We start from the raw sequence: 18,951 nt of genomic DNA, 5'->3' as shown, positions 1-18,951 counted from the left end.
AATGGTTATTAGCCAAGATGGTCAGGGACAAAACCCCATGCTCTGGGTGTCCCTAAACCTCTGATGGCCAGAACTGGGAATTGATGACAGGAGATAGATCACTAGGTAAGTTTCCCTGTTCTATTCACTCCTCTGAAGCATTTGGCTATCGGACGACAGGATACTGGGCTAGATGGACCATTGGTCTGACCCAGTTTGGCCTTCTAATATTCTTAACATAGTGACAGCATACAAGCCACTGTACTCTGGCTACTGATTGCATGGCTAGCTGTAGGCTGACAGCAGGTATTTGCATATTCACTGAATAATTCTTAACTACTGTGAAGTCATTATGCACAGCCTTCCACTCATGATTGGTTACAGTTTCAGAACTCCACATATGTATGCCCCCAACCACAGCTACCTCAGCCTCCCATCTCTATTCATCCTGTTAATCCACCTAATCCTAAGCTATTAAATATTGCATGTAGATAGAGTATACAGTCTAGAGGAGATCAGAACTAGTATTCCCTCTTCACAACAAGGCATTTCAACATTTATATCAGTGGAAAGCCTGGAGTGCAGGCAACAAAGATTTCAGTAGGAGTCAAGGATTTCAGACTAGAAGACACTGCTGAGAGCATTACTTCAATATTACAATTCATTTAGTCAGACTGCCTTGAAATATCCATACTCCTTAAGAAGTTACTTTGCAGTGTTTAAAAAAGCCTACCTGAAATGACATTTTCTTTGCAGAAATATGTAGATGTATGTCTTTCCTTTATTTAAAATGTATACCATTAACAAGTCAAACATGTTTCCAGTGAGCCACAGAACTGCCCTGTGTAAGCCACCTAAGTACAAATGAGAATCACGCTAATATTCTAACCTTCCAAAGTAAGAGAATTACAGTTTCTGTGTTATGAAGAGTGAGAGCCTTAACGTCACTTTATGTCCCTGGTTCTCCTGCATGGCAGCCTGATAATGCCCTGCTCGCTGGGCCAGCTCTGCTGACAGCAGGGTTTCACTATATGCCTGGAAAGCAAAGGGTTTCTCTCAGGGATTCCTCGGGTTCTCTTCCCTCCCCCTGCAGAAGCTGAGCACAAACTCCAATGTACCCAACATTCAACAAGCTCTGGAGACATCTTGCTTTCTCTAATGAATCTGTATCTTTCTAAATCTGAACTACATGCTTCTTCTTAAAGAGCTGGGAAACAAACTGTATGATCAAAATCTGAACCATGAGTGCATACACCTATTAACTCCTTCAACCTGAATTATTTGCTGACATGTAAAATGCACCAGGCATGTAAATCTTTATAAAAGATTCTACTGCAATAGCACTATCTTAGCTCTGTTGTTGGACTTGTTAATTAATTGATCAATATGTTAGTTTGCTTAACAAAAGCAAATGAAACAACTCAATATACCCTACAATCTTTGCTTTAACTTTACTGTTGAAAGAGAAAAAAATCGTGCAATAGATGAAGTAAACAGTACTATAAAGAACTAGAGGAAGAATGTGAAAAAACTATTTTATTTTTCTCATTTTCTTTCCTCTAACTTAAAAACACTCAACTTTTCCTCCACTAGATATTTATCAAGAAAAAGAGCTTGTATTAAGAAACAGTAAGAGGCCATATTATGGCAAGAAGAATTATAGCAAGTGGACAGTATATAATATTTGCTCACCTTGGACATGAACAGTTCATCCACTCTGGGACAGTTTCTAAAGGGGAGGCTCCCTTTCCTGTAAAGGAGGTTATATTGGGCAACTCCACAGGTAAATCCTCATAAGGCACAGGGACTGTGCCACAGGTCTGGCAGTGGATTATGGGAATAGGTGTTCCCCAGTACCGCTGTCGCGATATTAACCAATCTCTTAACTTGTCACTTGTTAGGTCTCCACCTACTCCTTTATTTTTGGCCTGCTGGGTTAGGGCTTTTAAAGCTTCCTGTCTAGTCATGCCTGTGAACTGATAAAAAGAAAGACAGACATTTGATATATGCTACTATTAACAATGCTGTAGTAGCATCATTATATTATTTTTCATATGCACTGTACACAAACCCAACACTCAAACTCTGACGGGACGGAGGTTCCAAGCATTTTTAAGGTTCCCCATTTTTTTTCCGCTTTACACCCATTCATCTTCCAGGCTTCCCATATGTCAGTCACCAACCTTCTGGCCATGAGGATTAGATAAGTCTTCCTTGAAAGCCTATCAAGGTCACTCCCTTGATGGGCTGAATGGGTCATTGCTGAGGAAGGGCTTGTTCAGCACTCCTGGCCTCTGTTGGCCAGATATCTGCAGTTAAGATGGATTCTCCTTACTGCAAGGCATCCAGTATATTAGTACTCCAAGGCAGACATTGCAAGAGTATAGGTGGTAAATCAGACCTTCCCTCACATATTCATTCTAGGTGATTTTATACTTCACTTCTTCATATATTTTAAACACTCAATATCCCTCCCAAGTTAGACAGACACAAAACTTGTCTCCTATTGAACAACAATCCGCCCTTCCTTAGATTAATACTTGCAGACTCTCAAGAACTCTTCAGTGTTAGTTTAGAGTTACATCTTTACACAGCCATGAAGCTGTAATATAATTTTCAGAGAACACAACCAAGGGGACTAATATATTAACATTTAACCTAAAAGAAGAACAAATGTGTAAATGAAAAACAGAAAAAAAATCAAGCCATTTTCATGATGGAATTTATTATTCCTTCTCTATTGTAAAATTTAGATTATTATAGCATTTTTCTTCTTTCATGTATGTAAAGTTTTGAAGACTAACCCTTGAAAACAAAATATTTGGCATTTTCCAGGTAGTGGGTTTTAGTATGCACTATCACTGTACTTTAGAAAGAAATGCAGTACAAATGCACCAACCTCTCCAGAGTTGACTATGGTTTCCAAACCATCTGGTAGTGTTTCAATGACTTCAGAGAAAGAGAGACCCAGATTCTGGGCGACAGTAGCATCTTCTGGATTAGTACTAGGAATTCCTATCCATGGAAGGGGGAAAAAAATCAGTTCCATAATTGGCAAATATGGCTGCTCCTCATCATTTTTTTCAGGAAAATATTTTCATCTATTGGCACTTACTTACTTCTTTCCAATGGCTTTAAAAAGACATTGGCAAGTTAAATTTTGCAACATTTCACAAAAATTATAAAAGCAAGCTTGTGAAATTTCAGTGACAACAGTTATTACAAAACATTATCTTATAGTGTTTACAACCCAAAAATCATTATTACTGTGCTAGCTCAGGAGAACCTGAAAATGATTGGGTCTGAAATTGACTAAAAATAAAACTGAAATTGACTAATCTGTTTTCATTTACCAAATTGAGAGAAATGCAAAAGTTAAGCAAATAGCATAAATACATACTAAGTTAGTTGTTTTAAAAAAATTACAATTTTAATAACTGAAGGTGTTACTAAAAATAAAGGTAAGGTTTTTTTAAAAAAGAAAATGACTTAACTTGACATAGTCCTTCAACATTGCTGCTCCCTCTTTTTAAAATCTTGTCATTTACTATCAGAAAGTCATCTCCAGTAACTCCAATTCAGAGTAATGTCAACCTTTCATTCAGAATAAAGCTAGAGAAAGTATTTCTTATTGCTGCCAGAATACGCCATTCCGTCAGAATATTTAAGGCCACCGATGACACCTTTTCCCACTGTGCCTTATTACCTGGGACATTCACACATTTTGAATACAAGTCTTTTCTAACCCCCACAGAATTCTTTTTTATTGCTGCAACTTACCAATATCAAAAAGTGATGTATTATTTTAAAATAACCCTTGTTCACAATGTTACTGCCTGACAGCTGCAATCTGTTCAGCAACTGCTGTGTTTCACCTACAAGGATTGCATTCTGGTGATTAGCTAAGAAATCCCCATTTTTATCATACATATTTATATTCAAATATTAATTATATGTTGTTTGACATACTATATAACATGATGATGTATATCTTTCTACATTAGTTTGTTTTCATTTTGGGGGGCCATTTGTTCTATTTTTTAAAAGAAGCTTGCATTACTAGGTTGGCCTCCATCAGCCAGAACAGCAGATTTATTGACCAACCCAAATGTCAGGTTATCTTTTTTCCTTCCTATTCTTGGAAACAACTTTTGATATTACAGATCTAGAGGCTCTCAAAAAAAACAAAAAAAACCCCCCAACCACCTTAGAATTATCGCAATACAAACTTGAATTCAAAAGACTGTTTAACATACACCCTTACTCAGCCACGGAACTGCCCATTATGTTAAATATTTCAACTGTGTCGATATATGGAAATACAGAAGCAGATAACTAATGCAAAACAAAAACAAACAAACAAAAAGGAAACCAAAATGTGGAATCACTATGAAACTCCACAGCAGAAGCTCCCTATTGCCATTCTTAAACACCTATTAAACATGGTATATCGGTATCTTACTAAGAATCCCCTTCAATCCACCACAGGTGGTTTTACCATATGCTGCACAAATAGAGGAAAGCAGATCCCACATTTTAGTCTATTTTTCTTTAGAGAAGATGACGATGCCACTGTCCTATATCAAAACTCAACAGTTGGCATCCAGCATTTCCTGGGAAGAGCTGGTAGGTATCCAGCATACGTAAGACCGAAGTACATGCCAGTGAACAAAATAAAGGCTTGTCATTAAAAGTAATATTAGGAAATCTCAATTATTTGGCCTCTCCTATTCCAGAAATAGTTTTGATATACTTTGTCTCCCAAAAATATAATGGCGTATTAGTTATGTACTCCTTGGAGATTAAAGTGGAACTACGTGACAAAAATGTTGAAAGGAACTGTGTTATATCAAATCATCACTAGGAGTCAATAAAGAATATGACACATGGAAGTCATATTAATACTGATGGTATACCACACCCAAACTAATAAAGATGCAGTAAAATATCCTATCAATACTCAGACAATATTATTACATTAATTTTTTATTGAATTTAGTTTTTACAAAAAGCTCCAGATTAACAGCCTGGAGATTGACTTTCTTTATCTAAAGAAAATTTCAAGTTAACCTATACATTCAAAATTTATATTTGAAGCAATTTGTGTGTACAAAGCAACTCAATACATACACAAACAAGTATGTGCTAAAATTCTGAATGTGCAAATTTGGAGACTCTTGAAAATCTGGACTCTTAATAAAACAGCCAAGTTTGCTAAACATCTTGAAGAGGATGAATACCTTTAAAAAGTTACAAGACTTTGTAACCCTAGCTGGCTTTGCAAAGGCTGAGTGGGGGACACTGAAAAGGAAGGCATTGATTGACTATGAGTGAGAAAGACAGAAAACACAGGAGAAAGACAATACATGGAAACTTTAAGCTTTTAAAGAACACTTTTAGAACTAAGACGAGCTAGGTTTTGTTTGTTTTTTTTTTAATCTCAAGGAAATTGAAAAGATCCAAGACACACTTTGTTTTGTTCCCTTCCATCTTCCCTCCTCAATGTCCTCCTCCACACTTGTTCATATGCATCTTCCAAACATGTATTAAGCTTTTACAGCTCTGTAAGACTATCTAAAACATTTTTTTGTGAAAGAAAATAAGACGAATAAGACGAAGGTAAAAACAAACTAAAAAAATTTCTCACTTTAACAGTTCACATCACTCACCTACATTTTACTGATTCTAAACTGGGCATAATACTACCATCTATTATATTATTGGGCTAACGAGTTCCAACCCATGCTGTGAAACTCATAATATCACAGCTTGTAGGCCAGTCACATCACTTGATTTATTCAATCCATTTTTTCCTAATAACTGTTCTGTTAAAGAATTTCTAAGAAAATTCAGCAATTAATGAGAACATAATGAATGTAAAAACTGATTTAAAAAGAACCCACCAAAAAGAACTCTGTATTTTATTATTGATTTTTCGTTCAATCAGACCTCTGAAGTGGCCCTTGTTTTCCAGAAAGCTGCACATTTGGGCTAATAGTCCACATTTGCCAACCAGCCTGGTCCTGCCCGGTAGGGTAGCACACATAGGCTAATCCTTCCCAGGATGTAAAAGCAGCAAGGTGCAAAGAAAAAAGCAGGAGAGAGACTAGGAGAAGTAGCATGGCAAGACAGAGCTGAGAGCCCTGGGGATGGTACATTCAGATTCCCAGTTTTGAGATCACTGACCATGATCAAACACAATTACTGTACATTCTGTATTATTTTATTGATATCAAAACAAATACAACTAGATAAAGCCAAATTTGGATTGATAGTTTGATACATTATTGAAGTAAGGCAATTTTTAAGTTATCTTGTTTGGGGGGTTCTATTGTATGTAGGCATAGCAAAACTATACTGTTATGAGTTTGGGTCTTTCGCAAATATTTTTTGCATTAAACATTGATGCGGTTCTGTTTTGGTATGTGTGAGAAATAGACACTCATTCACGTCTTGTATTATAATTCTTCAGAGAAAATGTGGAGGTCTTCAAGCTTGGGGTGACTCACTACAGTCAGCTTTTAATTTTATTAATTTTTTATACTATACTGTAATGAAAGAGAAAAATATTACCCTGTCTCTTTGTATTCAGACCTGTAACAAATTCTGCGTAGCTACCTTTTCTTTCCCTTATTTAAGAAGAATATGGCCTCTAAAGGCCCGAAGACAGCCATTATCTTCAAAGGTTTACAGCAGCAGTTCTGGTACTCCAAAATGGTAACTGAAATACCTCAGTGTTGCTCTTGTATTTTAAATATCACTTACCTATTTTAGTATCAATATAGTTCTCAAAATCTGATTTTGCAGAGATTACTAGAGGAACCTCCTGTTTGGTTAGTAAGTTCACAGCTGTCACTGACGTAAGACAGTCTGCAAATACATGTAAAGATCACAATAATTAAAATATGACACCAACAGTACTAAGAATCTCACTTATTAATATGAAAATTTCTGTGCTTTGCATCCTAATTTTTTATGAAGTAACTCACTGAATCAAAGTACTTTCTTTATTTAAAGGGAGAGGCTCAAGTTAGAATCTAGTCAATTTCAAAATATGAATTTAAAGCTGTTAAAAGCTTCTATATGTCCCACTGCCAATTTTTGTGATTTAAAAAACTGTTTTTCTGCTTCCTGATGGCATGTGAAAGATCCCCACAAATAAGAGAAACTAACTCAAAATACAGTAGAAACAGGAACAGACAACGTGCAAAGAACTGATAATGTACAAAGTGAACCAAGTGAAATACATTATTTTTCTGCAATTTTTTTCAGGGTTACTCATTTTAGACATTTCTTGAAACAACAGTAGGTACAACAATTTCAGACCAAAGCATTATTTTGGCTGACAGTGTCCCTTTAAAATAATAAATTCTAGGGCTGTCAGTTAATCACAGTTAACTCATGCGATTAACTCAAAAAAATTAATCATGATTAATCACACTTATAACAATAGAATACCAATTGAAATGTATTAAATCTTTTTGGATGTTTTTCTACATTTTAAATACAAAGTGCACAGCGCTCACTTTATATTATTATTATTTTTTATTACAAATTTATGCACTATAAAAATGATAAACAAAAAAACTATTTTTCAATTCACATCATACAAGTACTGAAGTGCAATCTCTTTATCGTGAAAGTGTAACTTACAAATGCAGGGTTTTTTTGGTTACATAACTCCACTCAAAAACAAAATAGTGTAAAACTTTAGCGCCTACAAGTCCACTCAGTCCTACTTCTTATTCTGCCAATCGCTAAGACAAACAAGTGTCTTTACATTGATGAGAGATACAGCTGCCTGATTCTTATTTACATCACCTGAAAGTAACATTGTAAACAAGAGGCAGGCAGCATTATCTCCTGCAAATTGTAACCAATCTTGTTTGTTTGAGTGATTGACTGACCAAGAAGTAGCACTGAGTGGACTTGTAGGGGCTAACGTTTTATACTGTTTTATTTTTGAATGCAGTTTTTTTGGTACATAATTCTACATTTGTAAGTTCAACTTTCATGGTAAAGTGCTTGCACTACAGTACTTGTATGAGGTGAATTGAAAAATACAATTTTTTTGTTTTTTACAGTGCAAATATTTGCAATCAAAAATAAATATAAAGTGAGCACTGTATACTTTGTATTCTGTGTTGTAACTGAAATGAATATATTTGAAAATGTAGTAAAGATCCAAAAATATTTAAAATATATGGTATTCCATTGTTGTTTAACAGCACGATTAATTGCACAACTAATCATAATTAATTTTTTTAATCACTTGACCGCCCTAATAAATTCCAGTCAACCTGATATCTTGCAGAAGAAATAGGTATTGCAGCATGGAGGGATCTGACAGAAATAGATTTGGGAGCCATCTCATATCTTTTTGCTGAGATAGCTGAACTAAAGTTATCCTTCAGAGGTCAAGGGTTTTATCAGAGTAACTCCTACCATCCATCCTCACAATGAGAGATGTCACAGGAAGTTGCTCACTTTCCCTCCCAGGCAACAGAAGAAGCAACACACAAAAGGCCTTGTGGAAACCAGAAATTTGGTATTTAAGAAAAATTTCTCAACCAGAATAAGGGATTATCACAAACTCATATGAACTAGCCTTAGGTTGGGGCCAGAAACAAGAGACAAGACAGTTACCTTTTCCGTTATTGGTGTTCTTCTAGATGTGTTGCTCATGTCCATTCCATATTAGGTGTGTATGCTTGCGACATGCACCAGTGCCAGAAATTTTTTCCCTCACCGGTATCCGTAGGGGACCGGCTCTGGCACCCTCTGGAGTAGCGCCCACATGGTGCAGTATAAGGGGCACTGCCCCCCCCACTCCGACAATGGGGAAGGAGGGTGGGTTGTGGAATGGTCATGAGCAACACATCTCGAAAAACACCAGTTACGGAAAAGGTAATTCTTTTCTTCTTCAAGCGTTCGCCCATGTCTATTCCATATTAGGTGACTCCCAAGCAGTGCCAATGGAGGTGGGTAGAAGTTTACGGACGTGTAGATTGCAAAACAGCTCTGCCAAACCCAGTGTCATCTCTTGCCTGTTGAGTGATGGCATAACGAGCCGTGAACATGTGCACCGAGGACCACATTATGGCTCTACAGATATCCTGGATAGGGATATGTGCCAGGAAGGTTGCTGAAGATGCCTGAGCTCTCATTGAGTGGGCTCTGACAATTGGTGGCGGCGGAACCCCTGCCAGGTGGTAACCGGACCTTATACATGAGGTGATTCAATTGGAAATCCTCTGCGAGCACACCGGAAGGCCCTTCACCCTGACTGCTGTAGTGACGAAGAGCTGAGTTGATTTACAGAATACTGATTTATGGTACGTTCTATGTTGATTTATGGTACGTTTTAAGTAAAAAGCCAAGGCCCTTCAGACATCCAGAGAGTGAAGACCCTTTCTTTACTGGTCTCGTGCTGTTTGGGACAGAACACCGGGAGGAAGATGTCCTGGTTTAAATAGAAGGTGGATATCAACTTCGGCAGGAAGGCTGGGTTGGGCCGCAGCTGAACTTTATCTTATCTTTATCTTTAAAGGTCAAGGCTTTAACCTCAGAGACCCGTCTCTCTGACAGCAACATCACTGTCACCAGGAACGCGACCTTCCATGACAGATGGGAAAAGGAGCAGGGACCGAGCAGCTCAAAGGGCGGGCCAGTGAACCTAGAGAGGAAAAAGTTAAGATCCCACTGTGGGACAGGAGCCCATACCCACAAGAAGTGTCACTTGATCCCCCTCAAGAATCTGACCGTTATGTCATGGGAAAACACTGTCTGTCCTTGGATCGGCGGGTGAAAAGCGGAGATGGACGCTAGATGCACTCTAATACAGGGGTTCTCAAACTAGGGGTCATGACCCCTCAGGGGTTCACAAGGTTATTACATGGGGGTTGCGAGCAGGTCAGCCTCCACCCCAAACCCTGCTTCACCTCCAGCATTTATAACAGTGTTAAATATTTTTTTTACAGTGTTTTTAATTTATAAGGGGGATTCACACTCAGGTTTGCTGTGTGAATGGGGTCACCAATACAAAAGTTTGAGAACCACTGCTCTAATTGAAGAGTGCGCCAGCCCCTGGTTCCTCAAATGGAGCAGGTAATCCAGGACAGCCTGTATGGAAGAATGCGAGGGAGAGATGCCACGTTCGGACCCCCAGAGGAAAACCTCGTCCACTTGGCCAGCTAAGTCAGTCTAGTTGACGGTTTCCTACTCCCCAGGAGGACCTGTTGGATGACTTCCGAACAGGCCCGCTCCTCTGGGTTCAGCCACACAGCATCCACGCCGAGAAGTGGAGGGACTTGAGGTTGGGGTGTAGGAGCTGACCGTGGTTCTTTGACAGCAGGTCTGGTCAGTTGGCCAGGGGCCAGGGAGGGGCCGCTGACAAGTTAATGAGCATGCCAAACTAATGCTGGCGAGGCCATGCCAGGGCGATCACAAAAACCTGCGCTTTGTCTCTCTTGATCTTTGCCAGGACCCTGATGATGAGTGGAATCAGATGGAATGTGTACATCAGGCTCCCTGACCATGACAGGAGGAAGGAGTCGGAGAGGGATCCCCTGCTCAGACCTTGCCAAGAACAGAACGGATGGCACTTCCTGTTTCCACTTGGGGAGTTCCCCACCTCTGGAAGATCATGTAGGCTACCTCTGGGTGGAGCAACCACTTGTGAGAGGAGAAGTCCTTGCTAAGCTGGTCCACCAGTGTATTCTTGACACTGGGAAGGTGACAAGCTTCCAGGTGGATTTTGTGGCTGATGCAGAAGTCCCATAGATGGAGTGCCTCCTGAAAGGGGGCTGACAAGTGCGCTCCCACTTGCCTGTTGATGTAGAACATCGAGGCTGTGCTGTCCATCAGGACTCATACCACCTTGCCCAAAAGGTGGGGCAAGACGACTGCACACCAGCCGGACTGCTTGGAGCTCTTTGATGCTTATGTGCAACTTCGCCTCCTCTGGGGATCACATCCTCCTGTGTCAGGAGGTGACTGAGATGCACACCCCAGCCCAGGTCCAAGGCATCCAACACCAACTCAATGGAGAGAAGGGGGTTGTTGAATGGAACCCCCTCCAGGACTGTCCTGAGCTCAGTCCACTATCACAGTGAGGTAAGTAACGCCTGGGGAATGGTAATGATCTTTTCTAGGGCGTCTCGGGACTGGGAATAGATCATTCCCAGCCATTGTTGAAAGGGCCACATCCTGAACTTGGCATGGCAGACCACGTAAGTGCATGCTGCCGTGTGACCCAGCAGGCACAGACAGATCCTGGTTGTAGTCAGAGGGAAGTCAGAGACTTCTGCAATGAGGTTTGCCAACGCATGGAATCTTTCCAGCATCAGGAATGCTCTGGAGCAGGTCGAGGACCTGCTCCGATGAATTCTATCCTCTGCAGCGGCACTAGTATTGACTTTTTGTTGTTTACCAACAGGCCCACGGATGGGCATGTGGCTTGAACATCCCTTTGACTTCACTAGGACCAGGATGTTACTACAGTTCTTCTTTGTATAGATGTACACAAATATGTAAGTAAATGGCATGAGTGCATAGCTATACTATAGTAGAGGTGTGTGGTACTCTACCTTAAAATAGCACCCTGGAACCTCCATATTTACCACTGTGATATAATTATGATATGTTTTGTACATAGTATGCCTTGTGAGGTATCATTTAAAAAGTCTCAATCCGTTGAACATTACTATCCTGTTGGATTATATGTACTATCGTTGTATGTGAAGCTATGAAGTATTGCTATGTGTTTGTTACTGAAATATGGGGTAAGTGGAAAATGCCCACAAATACTTTTCAGTGGCAACAAAGAACAACTGACATAACAGATTTACACCAGGACCAGCCAGACATGTGTTGATTGCCCATCAGTAAGAATCCACTCTCCCAGAGACTCCTCAGAGAGAGCATGTACCCAATGGGGGTTACCTAGCCCCACGTTGCAAAGGCTGGTGCACGTCCACTTTCCTTTAACTAAGTGGCAAACTAATTGATGAGCTTGCACGGTTCAAGGGGAGGTCTTGTGCTGTGTAAAATGGTACATTTCTGGGGTACAAGTCTGGGGAAATTGGCTGGGGCCTCTCGCTGTATAATTCATGAGTGGCTTACAGAGCATTCATGCACCTTAGCTGGGTGTGTCCCTGCATGTTGCTGACTGAGTGATTACAGCACCTGGAGGGGTTTTGCTGATTGTCATTAGCACATTGTAAGAGACAGCCCCGGGAGGAGAATTAATGGGACACAATGGTCCCACAGTCCAGACTGTACCCAGAGGATGTGTCACAAGGTGTGTAACTGTTTCCATTTTAAAGGTTCTTTTCAATTGCTTATAACTTTCTCAAACTTCCATCATTCTGGCTGAAATTTTCTAGATCTGGTCTCATGGGAGGGTGAATTTCTTTGGGCAACTTGAAGCAACAATGGTTCAACTATTTTTGTGTAGGAAATGTGTAAAAAATACACTTTTGCCATTATAAAAAGTAACACAAGATCTTTACTGCACAGCTTTTGTGCTCCAGTCGTCTGGCATAGGAATATAAAAATTGGCAAGGATATAATCCCTAGAATGCAGCTGTGCCTTTCCCTGGGCCAATGAAAATCTGTTTTGATTTAACTGAGTTATAAGAGCTTAACATGCATGTCTCACAGGCACAGTAGTTTTTAATAATACAACAGAATCCCTCTGATATCCCAGCTCCAGTTTTTCCTGACTCCCATGGAAAAGGGTCTGGATAACCAATACCTTCTGGCCCTAGTTTCTTCTGATTCCATATGAAAAATATCAAGGTTGTAAAAATGAACCATTCAAGTCAGGAAGTACCTTAACTCCGCTCCCTGCACATTTACATTATGGCACTATCTTTAATTACATGTCATTTTTTTTTTCTGGAGGATTCCTTCCTCATTCCCTCCAGAAGTTGGAGGGTATGAAGTTAATGAGGCAGAGCAGTGAAGATAAAAATAATTCTTGAACAGCTGCCTCATTCTCTAAGCCATGTATTCTGTCATTGAACGAGGTGGAAAAAGCAGTATGCAGTTATGTTATTAAAGACATTGAGAAAGATTCTTTGGTCAGCTCTGTCCCTGTGCACAGTGGTGCAAAAGGGATGGAATCAGGCTCATCTTTCCTGTTGGGGATATCCCCCAGGTGGGCAAGTCTCCAACAGCTATAAACCTGGCATAGCCAGTTCCTATATCACTGTCCCTACAGCACTCAGTTCAGCGAGCATGTCACAGGTGGGGAAGATTTCAGTGGAGCAGCCGTGTTAGTCTGTATCCACAAAAAGAAAAAGAGGACTTGTGGCACCTTAAAGACTAACAAATTTATTTGAGCATAAGCTTTCGTGAGCTACAGCTCACTTCATCGGATGCATTCCGTGGAAAATACAGTGGGGATATTTATATACACAGAGAACAAGAAACAATGGGTGTTACCATACAACTATTACCAGCAGGAGAGCGTGGCGGGGGGAACCTTTTGTAGTGATAATCAAGGTGGGCCATTTCCAGCAGTTGACAAGAACATCTGAGGAACAGCGGGAGGGTGGGGTGAGGGGTGGAATGGGGAAATAGTTTTACTTTGTGTAATGACCCATCCACTTCCAGTCTTTATTCAAGCCTATGTTAATTGTATCCAGTTCGCAAATTAATTCCAATTCAACAGTTTCTCGTTGGAGTCTGTTTTTGAAGTTTTTTTGTTGAAGAATTGCCACTTTTAGGTCTGTAATCGAGTGACCAGAGAGATCGAAGTGTTCTCAGACTGGTTTTTGAATGTTATAATTCTTGACATCTGATTTGTGTCCATTTATTCTTTTACGTAGAGACTGTCCAGTCTGGCCAATGTACGTGGCAGAGGGGCATTGCTGGCACATGATGGCATATATCACATTGGTAGATGTGCAGGTGAATGAGCCACTGATAGTGTGGCTGATGTGATTAGACCCTATGATGGTGTCCCCTGAATAGATATCTGGACACAGTTGGCAACGGGCTTTGTTGCAAGGATAGGTTCCTGGGTTAGTGGTTCTGTTGTGTGGTTGCTGGTGAGTATTTGCTTCAGGCTGGGGGGCTGTCTGTAAACAAGGACTGGCCTGTCTCCCAAGATCTATGAGAGTGATGGGTCATCCTTCAGGATAGGTTGTAGATCCTTGATGATGCGTTGGAGAGGTTTTAGTTGGGGGCTGAAGGTGATGGCTAGTGGCGTTCTGGTGTTTTCTTTGTTGGGCCTGTCCTGTAGTAGGTAACTTCTGGGTACTCTTCTGGCTCTGTCAATCTGTTTCTTCACTTCAGCAGGTGGGTACTGTAGTTGTAAGAACGCTTGACAGAGATCATGTAGGTGTTTGTCTCTGTCTGAGGGGTTGGAGCAAATGTGGTTGTATCGTAGAGCTTGGCTATAGACAATGGATCGTGTAGTGTGGTCTGGATGAAAGCTGGAGGCATGTAGGTAGGCATAGCGGTCAGTAGGTTTCCGGTATAGGGTGGTGTTTATGTGACCATCGCTTATTAGCACCATAGTGTCCAGGAAGGAAGTCCAAAAACCAGTTGGAGAACACTTCAATCTCTTTGGTCACTCGATTACAGATCTAAAAGTGGCAATTCTTCAACAAAAAAACTTCAGAAACAGACTCCAATGAGAGACTGCTGAATTGGAATTAATTTGCAAATTGGATACAATTAACTTAGGCTTGAATAAAGACTGGGAGTGGATGGGTCATTACTCAAAGTAAAACTATTTCTCCATGTTTATTCCGCCCCCCTCCCCCCCGCTGTTCCTCAGACGTTCTTGTCAACTGCTGGAAATGGCCCACCTTGATTATCACTACAAAAGGTTTTCTCCCCAGGTTTATGGATCTTTGGTAGCAGACAGAATACCCCAGGTCGGGGTTCCAGGGGTGTGTCTGTGCGGATTTGTTCTTGTGCTTTTTCAGGGAGTTTCTTGAGCAAATGCAAACTGGATACAATTAACTTAGGCTTGAATAGAGACTGGGAGTGGATGAGTCATTACATAAAGTAAAACTATTTCCCCATGTTATTTCTCCCCCCACCCCACCCCCCACTGTTCCTCAGACGTTCTTGTTAACTGCTGGAAATTCCTCCTTCCCCCTCCTTCCTGCTGGTAATAGCTCATCTTAAGTGATCACTCTCCTTACAGTGTGTATGATAAAACCCATTGTTTCATGTTCTCTGTGTGTGTATATAAATCTCCCCACTGTATTTTCCACTGAATGCATCCGATGAAGTGAGCTGTAGCTCACGAAAGCTTATGCTCAAATAAATTTGTTAATCTCTGAAGTGGGGAAGAGTAGTTGAAATTCACTGTGCTCCAACTACCCACAGCAGGCAGATGGCCCCTTAGGGACTATTGTGAGCTGTGACAATTTAGAGTGGCCCTAAATCTATACCCAAGCCAGACATCGGGAAGAGAGTCAAGGAGATACAACTGATTCTCTGATGGTCTCCCTTATCTGCTCCAATGAGCGTAAGAGGAGCAAAGCAGAGGATTTGACCTTATATTATAAACACATGTGCACAAGGTAGTTAATATTTTTTCAACTTAATAAAAATACATGTATTAGCAGAATGAAGTGGAAATAAAATATATACATTTGTACTTAATCTGCTTTAAGGCATCCTGTTACATTTGGAAACTCACAATGATATGAGTAACAAAATAATGGGCCATACCTCTACTTAGCCCAGGTGAGTGCGGTGTCTATTAGGAAGTCAGTTATAACTCTCTTACCCTGGACGATAGTCTGTGCCAGCTCCAGAATAAATCAAGGCCAGCCATGGGACTGCTCTAACTTACTTCACTGGGATGTTATGTCAGCTGAGGATCAGCGTGACAAAGCATATCTTAGCCATGCTCCCTCCAGACTCCCATCTTTTCCCACATGCCCCCTACATCCCATGGATTGGGTAGCAGAATGGGGAGGTATTTGTGGCTGACTATGCCAGCTTTATGCCAATGAAGAGGCAACGCTCCACCAGGAGAATTTTCCACTGGGCAACTACAACCATAGCCTGAAGCTTTCTACTATTTTATGATAGAAAAGGCCCAGAACAGAAACAGGAATATGTTCCACTATTTTCATGCAACCAATTGACTTCTTTAAAGGTTTTACAACCATTATAATACTAAGACTGATATTCCAGCTATTGTAATCGCACTGTCCTTGAAGTCAGGGTGAGGTAAAGTGATACTACTTGACATGTGCAAAGAATCAAAAGGAATTGTTCCTCTTCAACACGAATTTTCATGCTTGTGCTTACTTTTTTTTTTTTTATAAGATTAATCTCTAAAACTATCACAGTTTCAGAATAAAATAAAATCTGAACAAAAACTCACCTTTGCCTGGGATAAACTCACTCTGCAACACTTCCTTCAGACTACTATTTCCATGCAGTAGTCTATGATTAGGTAAAACATGTAAGTGGGAAGCTCCATAAATGGCTTCAGGTGTATAGGTATAGGCAGCTAGCTTCTCTCCTGTTTCTTGGCCATTAACCTGATAAAGAGCAGAAAGTATTCCAGAGCAGTTTAATTGCTAATTTTCTCCATTAAAATGCCATTTTTTACTTTTCCTTCTGCTGTGACAATTGGTCTATAACTTTTGCCTGCTTAGGAAGTTAGTGCACCAAAACTGCTGCATCAGATATTAGGCCTAATGGTGTGCAAAATAATGTGGGGCTGTGCCATTCCATCAATCACTCTTTACTAAAAGAAACAGACTTTAGGGGGAAAGAAAATACAGAAAGAACTGACAATGTGAAATAACAGAAATGGTGGTTACTGAAGCAAGCTTCACCTTCATGGCTTCCACCCCCATGATCTTCTGGGACCTCGGGCCTTCATTACCCTAATCCTGAGATGTCCTGACCAGACTGGGCTAGAGAAAGGGACCCAGATAACATCGCCACCTCTACTGGCTCCAGCTGGCTCCCAAACACCACTTGGGAAGAAAGGGATTGGATTTTAACAGCAGCAGCAGAAGAAGCAACAACTCTAGCCCATCACAACTAACTTCTTATTAACACCATCTAAGAGACTGTCAAACAAGGGTGTTTTTCCTTCTAAAAACTCTCTAGCTAAATAGAACGGGAATAAGGGATATGCTTAAAATGAAAGCTTTACATAATACTTTAGATTTCAAGTGTTTTAGCTATTTTTCCTTCTTTTCTGTATCTTTAATAAAAAGGTTATAAGGATTTTTAATGGTTGCTATGGTACTAAGCTGGCCGAGGTGTCTGTGTACCAAACCCAGGACCTTGTTTAATACGGTTTATTGTTGGACAGGGACTGGGGTTATGTTAACACCTTTGCCCTTTTTAAAATTTAAATGAAGCTACTGCAGAATTGCTACAGAATTTTGGTCCAGGTAAATGCTCTAGCACATGGAGCTCTCAGAGGAGATTTTCATATGCACATCGAGGCATACATTTTCAGAAGCCTCTAACTAAGGTAGCCTGTTTTTCAGAAGTGCAGAGCCCCTTTGAGGTATTTCAATTTGGGCTCCCAGAAATTAAAACAAACACCTAAAGTCTTTAGTCTTTTATGAAATGTTAAGCCATAGCAATTAGGCACCTAATCTTACCGAAGTGATTGGGAGCTAGGTGCCTAACACCGTTTGTACCTTTGAAAATCACTTGATCATCATCATCAAGTCATTTCACTTTTGCATCTTTCCAAAAGGATGTAAAATATTCTCTTTTTTCTGTGAACAGAGCACAGGGCAAAGTGTACCTGTACTTTTCTTAAGTTCTCCTTACCTACCTACCTATTTTATCCAGCACTTTTCTTTAGGTTCCTCAGTATCTAGTTTCTAGTTTGCATTAAACATAGTACTTACAATAAATAGTACTTTCAATATAAAGAGGCTCAATTTAGCACAGATTTCCCAAGAGTGGAGTTCTTCCATTGCCAGTGAAAGAAAAGAAAAAACAAACAAATCTCTTACCCCTGTTGCTCTACTGATATCTACAGGTTTGAGGGGTATATATGTGCACCCTCAACAACCCCTGTTGCTTTAAAAAGTTTCTGTGGTCATGCGGGTTGGCGGGACTCAATGTTAGGAAGAAAAACAAATATTAAGCAAAAAAAGCTTTTGTACCTAAAGCATTTAACCAAAAATAGTTTTAAAGACTCAGCTGCAAAATACTACTGGCTTTTCTTTAGTCCTACTAAGAATTAATAATAGTTTCATATGTTTTTTGTCCCAAGAGCTAACAACCACATTAGCAAAAACACTTATACTTGATGCAGCTGGCTTTTCTTGGGAATGGTTGGAGATGAAAGTTAGATATGTATAACTTCTCAGCACTCTTCAGTGGACTTTGTGGACCCTAGGACACACAGACAAAACTGAACAGCTACAGGGTTCCAAACTGCTGAACTCAAATAACAAATTTTGATAAAGGATTTCAGTTTCTTGCTTTTTATACTAATGAGAAGCTACTAAAATGTTACTAAAAAGAAAAGGAGTACTTGTGGCACCTTAGAGACTAACAAATTTATTTGATAGGTTTCAGAATAGCAGCCGTGTTAGTCTGTATTCGCAAAAAGAAAAGGAGTACTTGTGAGCATAAGCTTCCGTGAGCTACAGCTCACTTCATCAGATGCATACTATCTTTCTCCCATGAATAAATTCCAGTACAGTGAAGAACAGGAGCTTTTAAAATGTGACTCATGAAGCTGATATGATCATTACCAGAACCCTCAGAAACACAGCTCAACATACCTGTCCTCTTTATTTTATCTTAACCCTACATATCTGTTTTTTACTCCATCCAGTGATTAAATGTAGTCTCATGACATTAGCTTTCCATTAAACCTGATATATTTAAGTAATCTCACATCTTAATTTGCTTTGGGTTAGAATTGTGAATTCTGATCAGCCATAGATTTGGGTTATTAAGTAAAAGTTCACTTACAAAAATACTAAGGTCTGCCACAATTTT

At 40.0% G+C, this 18,951-nt stretch overlaps 1 protein-coding gene across 3 annotated transcripts in view; it reads right to left on the bottom strand.

The window, feature by feature from the left end:
* The window catches only part of LARS2 (leucyl-tRNA synthetase 2, mitochondrial), a 114,417-nt gene that overhangs the window by 38,236 nt on the left and 57,230 nt on the right, over positions 1 to 18,951 (bottom strand). For 2 of the 3 annotated variants that reach the window (XM_038392130.2, XM_043508881.1), the window contains exons 9-12: positions 16,343 to 16,502; positions 6,745 to 6,849; positions 2,879 to 2,994; positions 1,672 to 1,955 (exon numbers count right to left, since the gene is read on the bottom strand). In XM_038392130.2, coding sequence (XP_038248058.1) covers positions 1,672 to 1,955; positions 2,879 to 2,994; positions 6,745 to 6,849; positions 16,343 to 16,502 — 665 coding nt within the window. The remainder of the gene's footprint in view (positions 1 to 1,671; positions 1,956 to 2,878; positions 2,995 to 6,744; positions 6,850 to 16,342; positions 16,503 to 18,951) is intronic. The other variant, XM_038392131.2, reaches the window with a different exon arrangement.

The sequence above is a fragment of the Dermochelys coriacea genome, chromosome 2 (genome assembly GCF_009764565.3).
Source record: "Dermochelys coriacea isolate rDerCor1 chromosome 2, rDerCor1.pri.v4, whole genome shotgun sequence".
In the NCBI taxonomy this organism is placed as follows: Eukaryota; Metazoa; Chordata; order Testudines; family Dermochelyidae; genus Dermochelys; species Dermochelys coriacea.
Note: the sequence above shows the minus strand (reverse complement) of the source record. Positions and strands in the feature narration are given on the sequence as shown.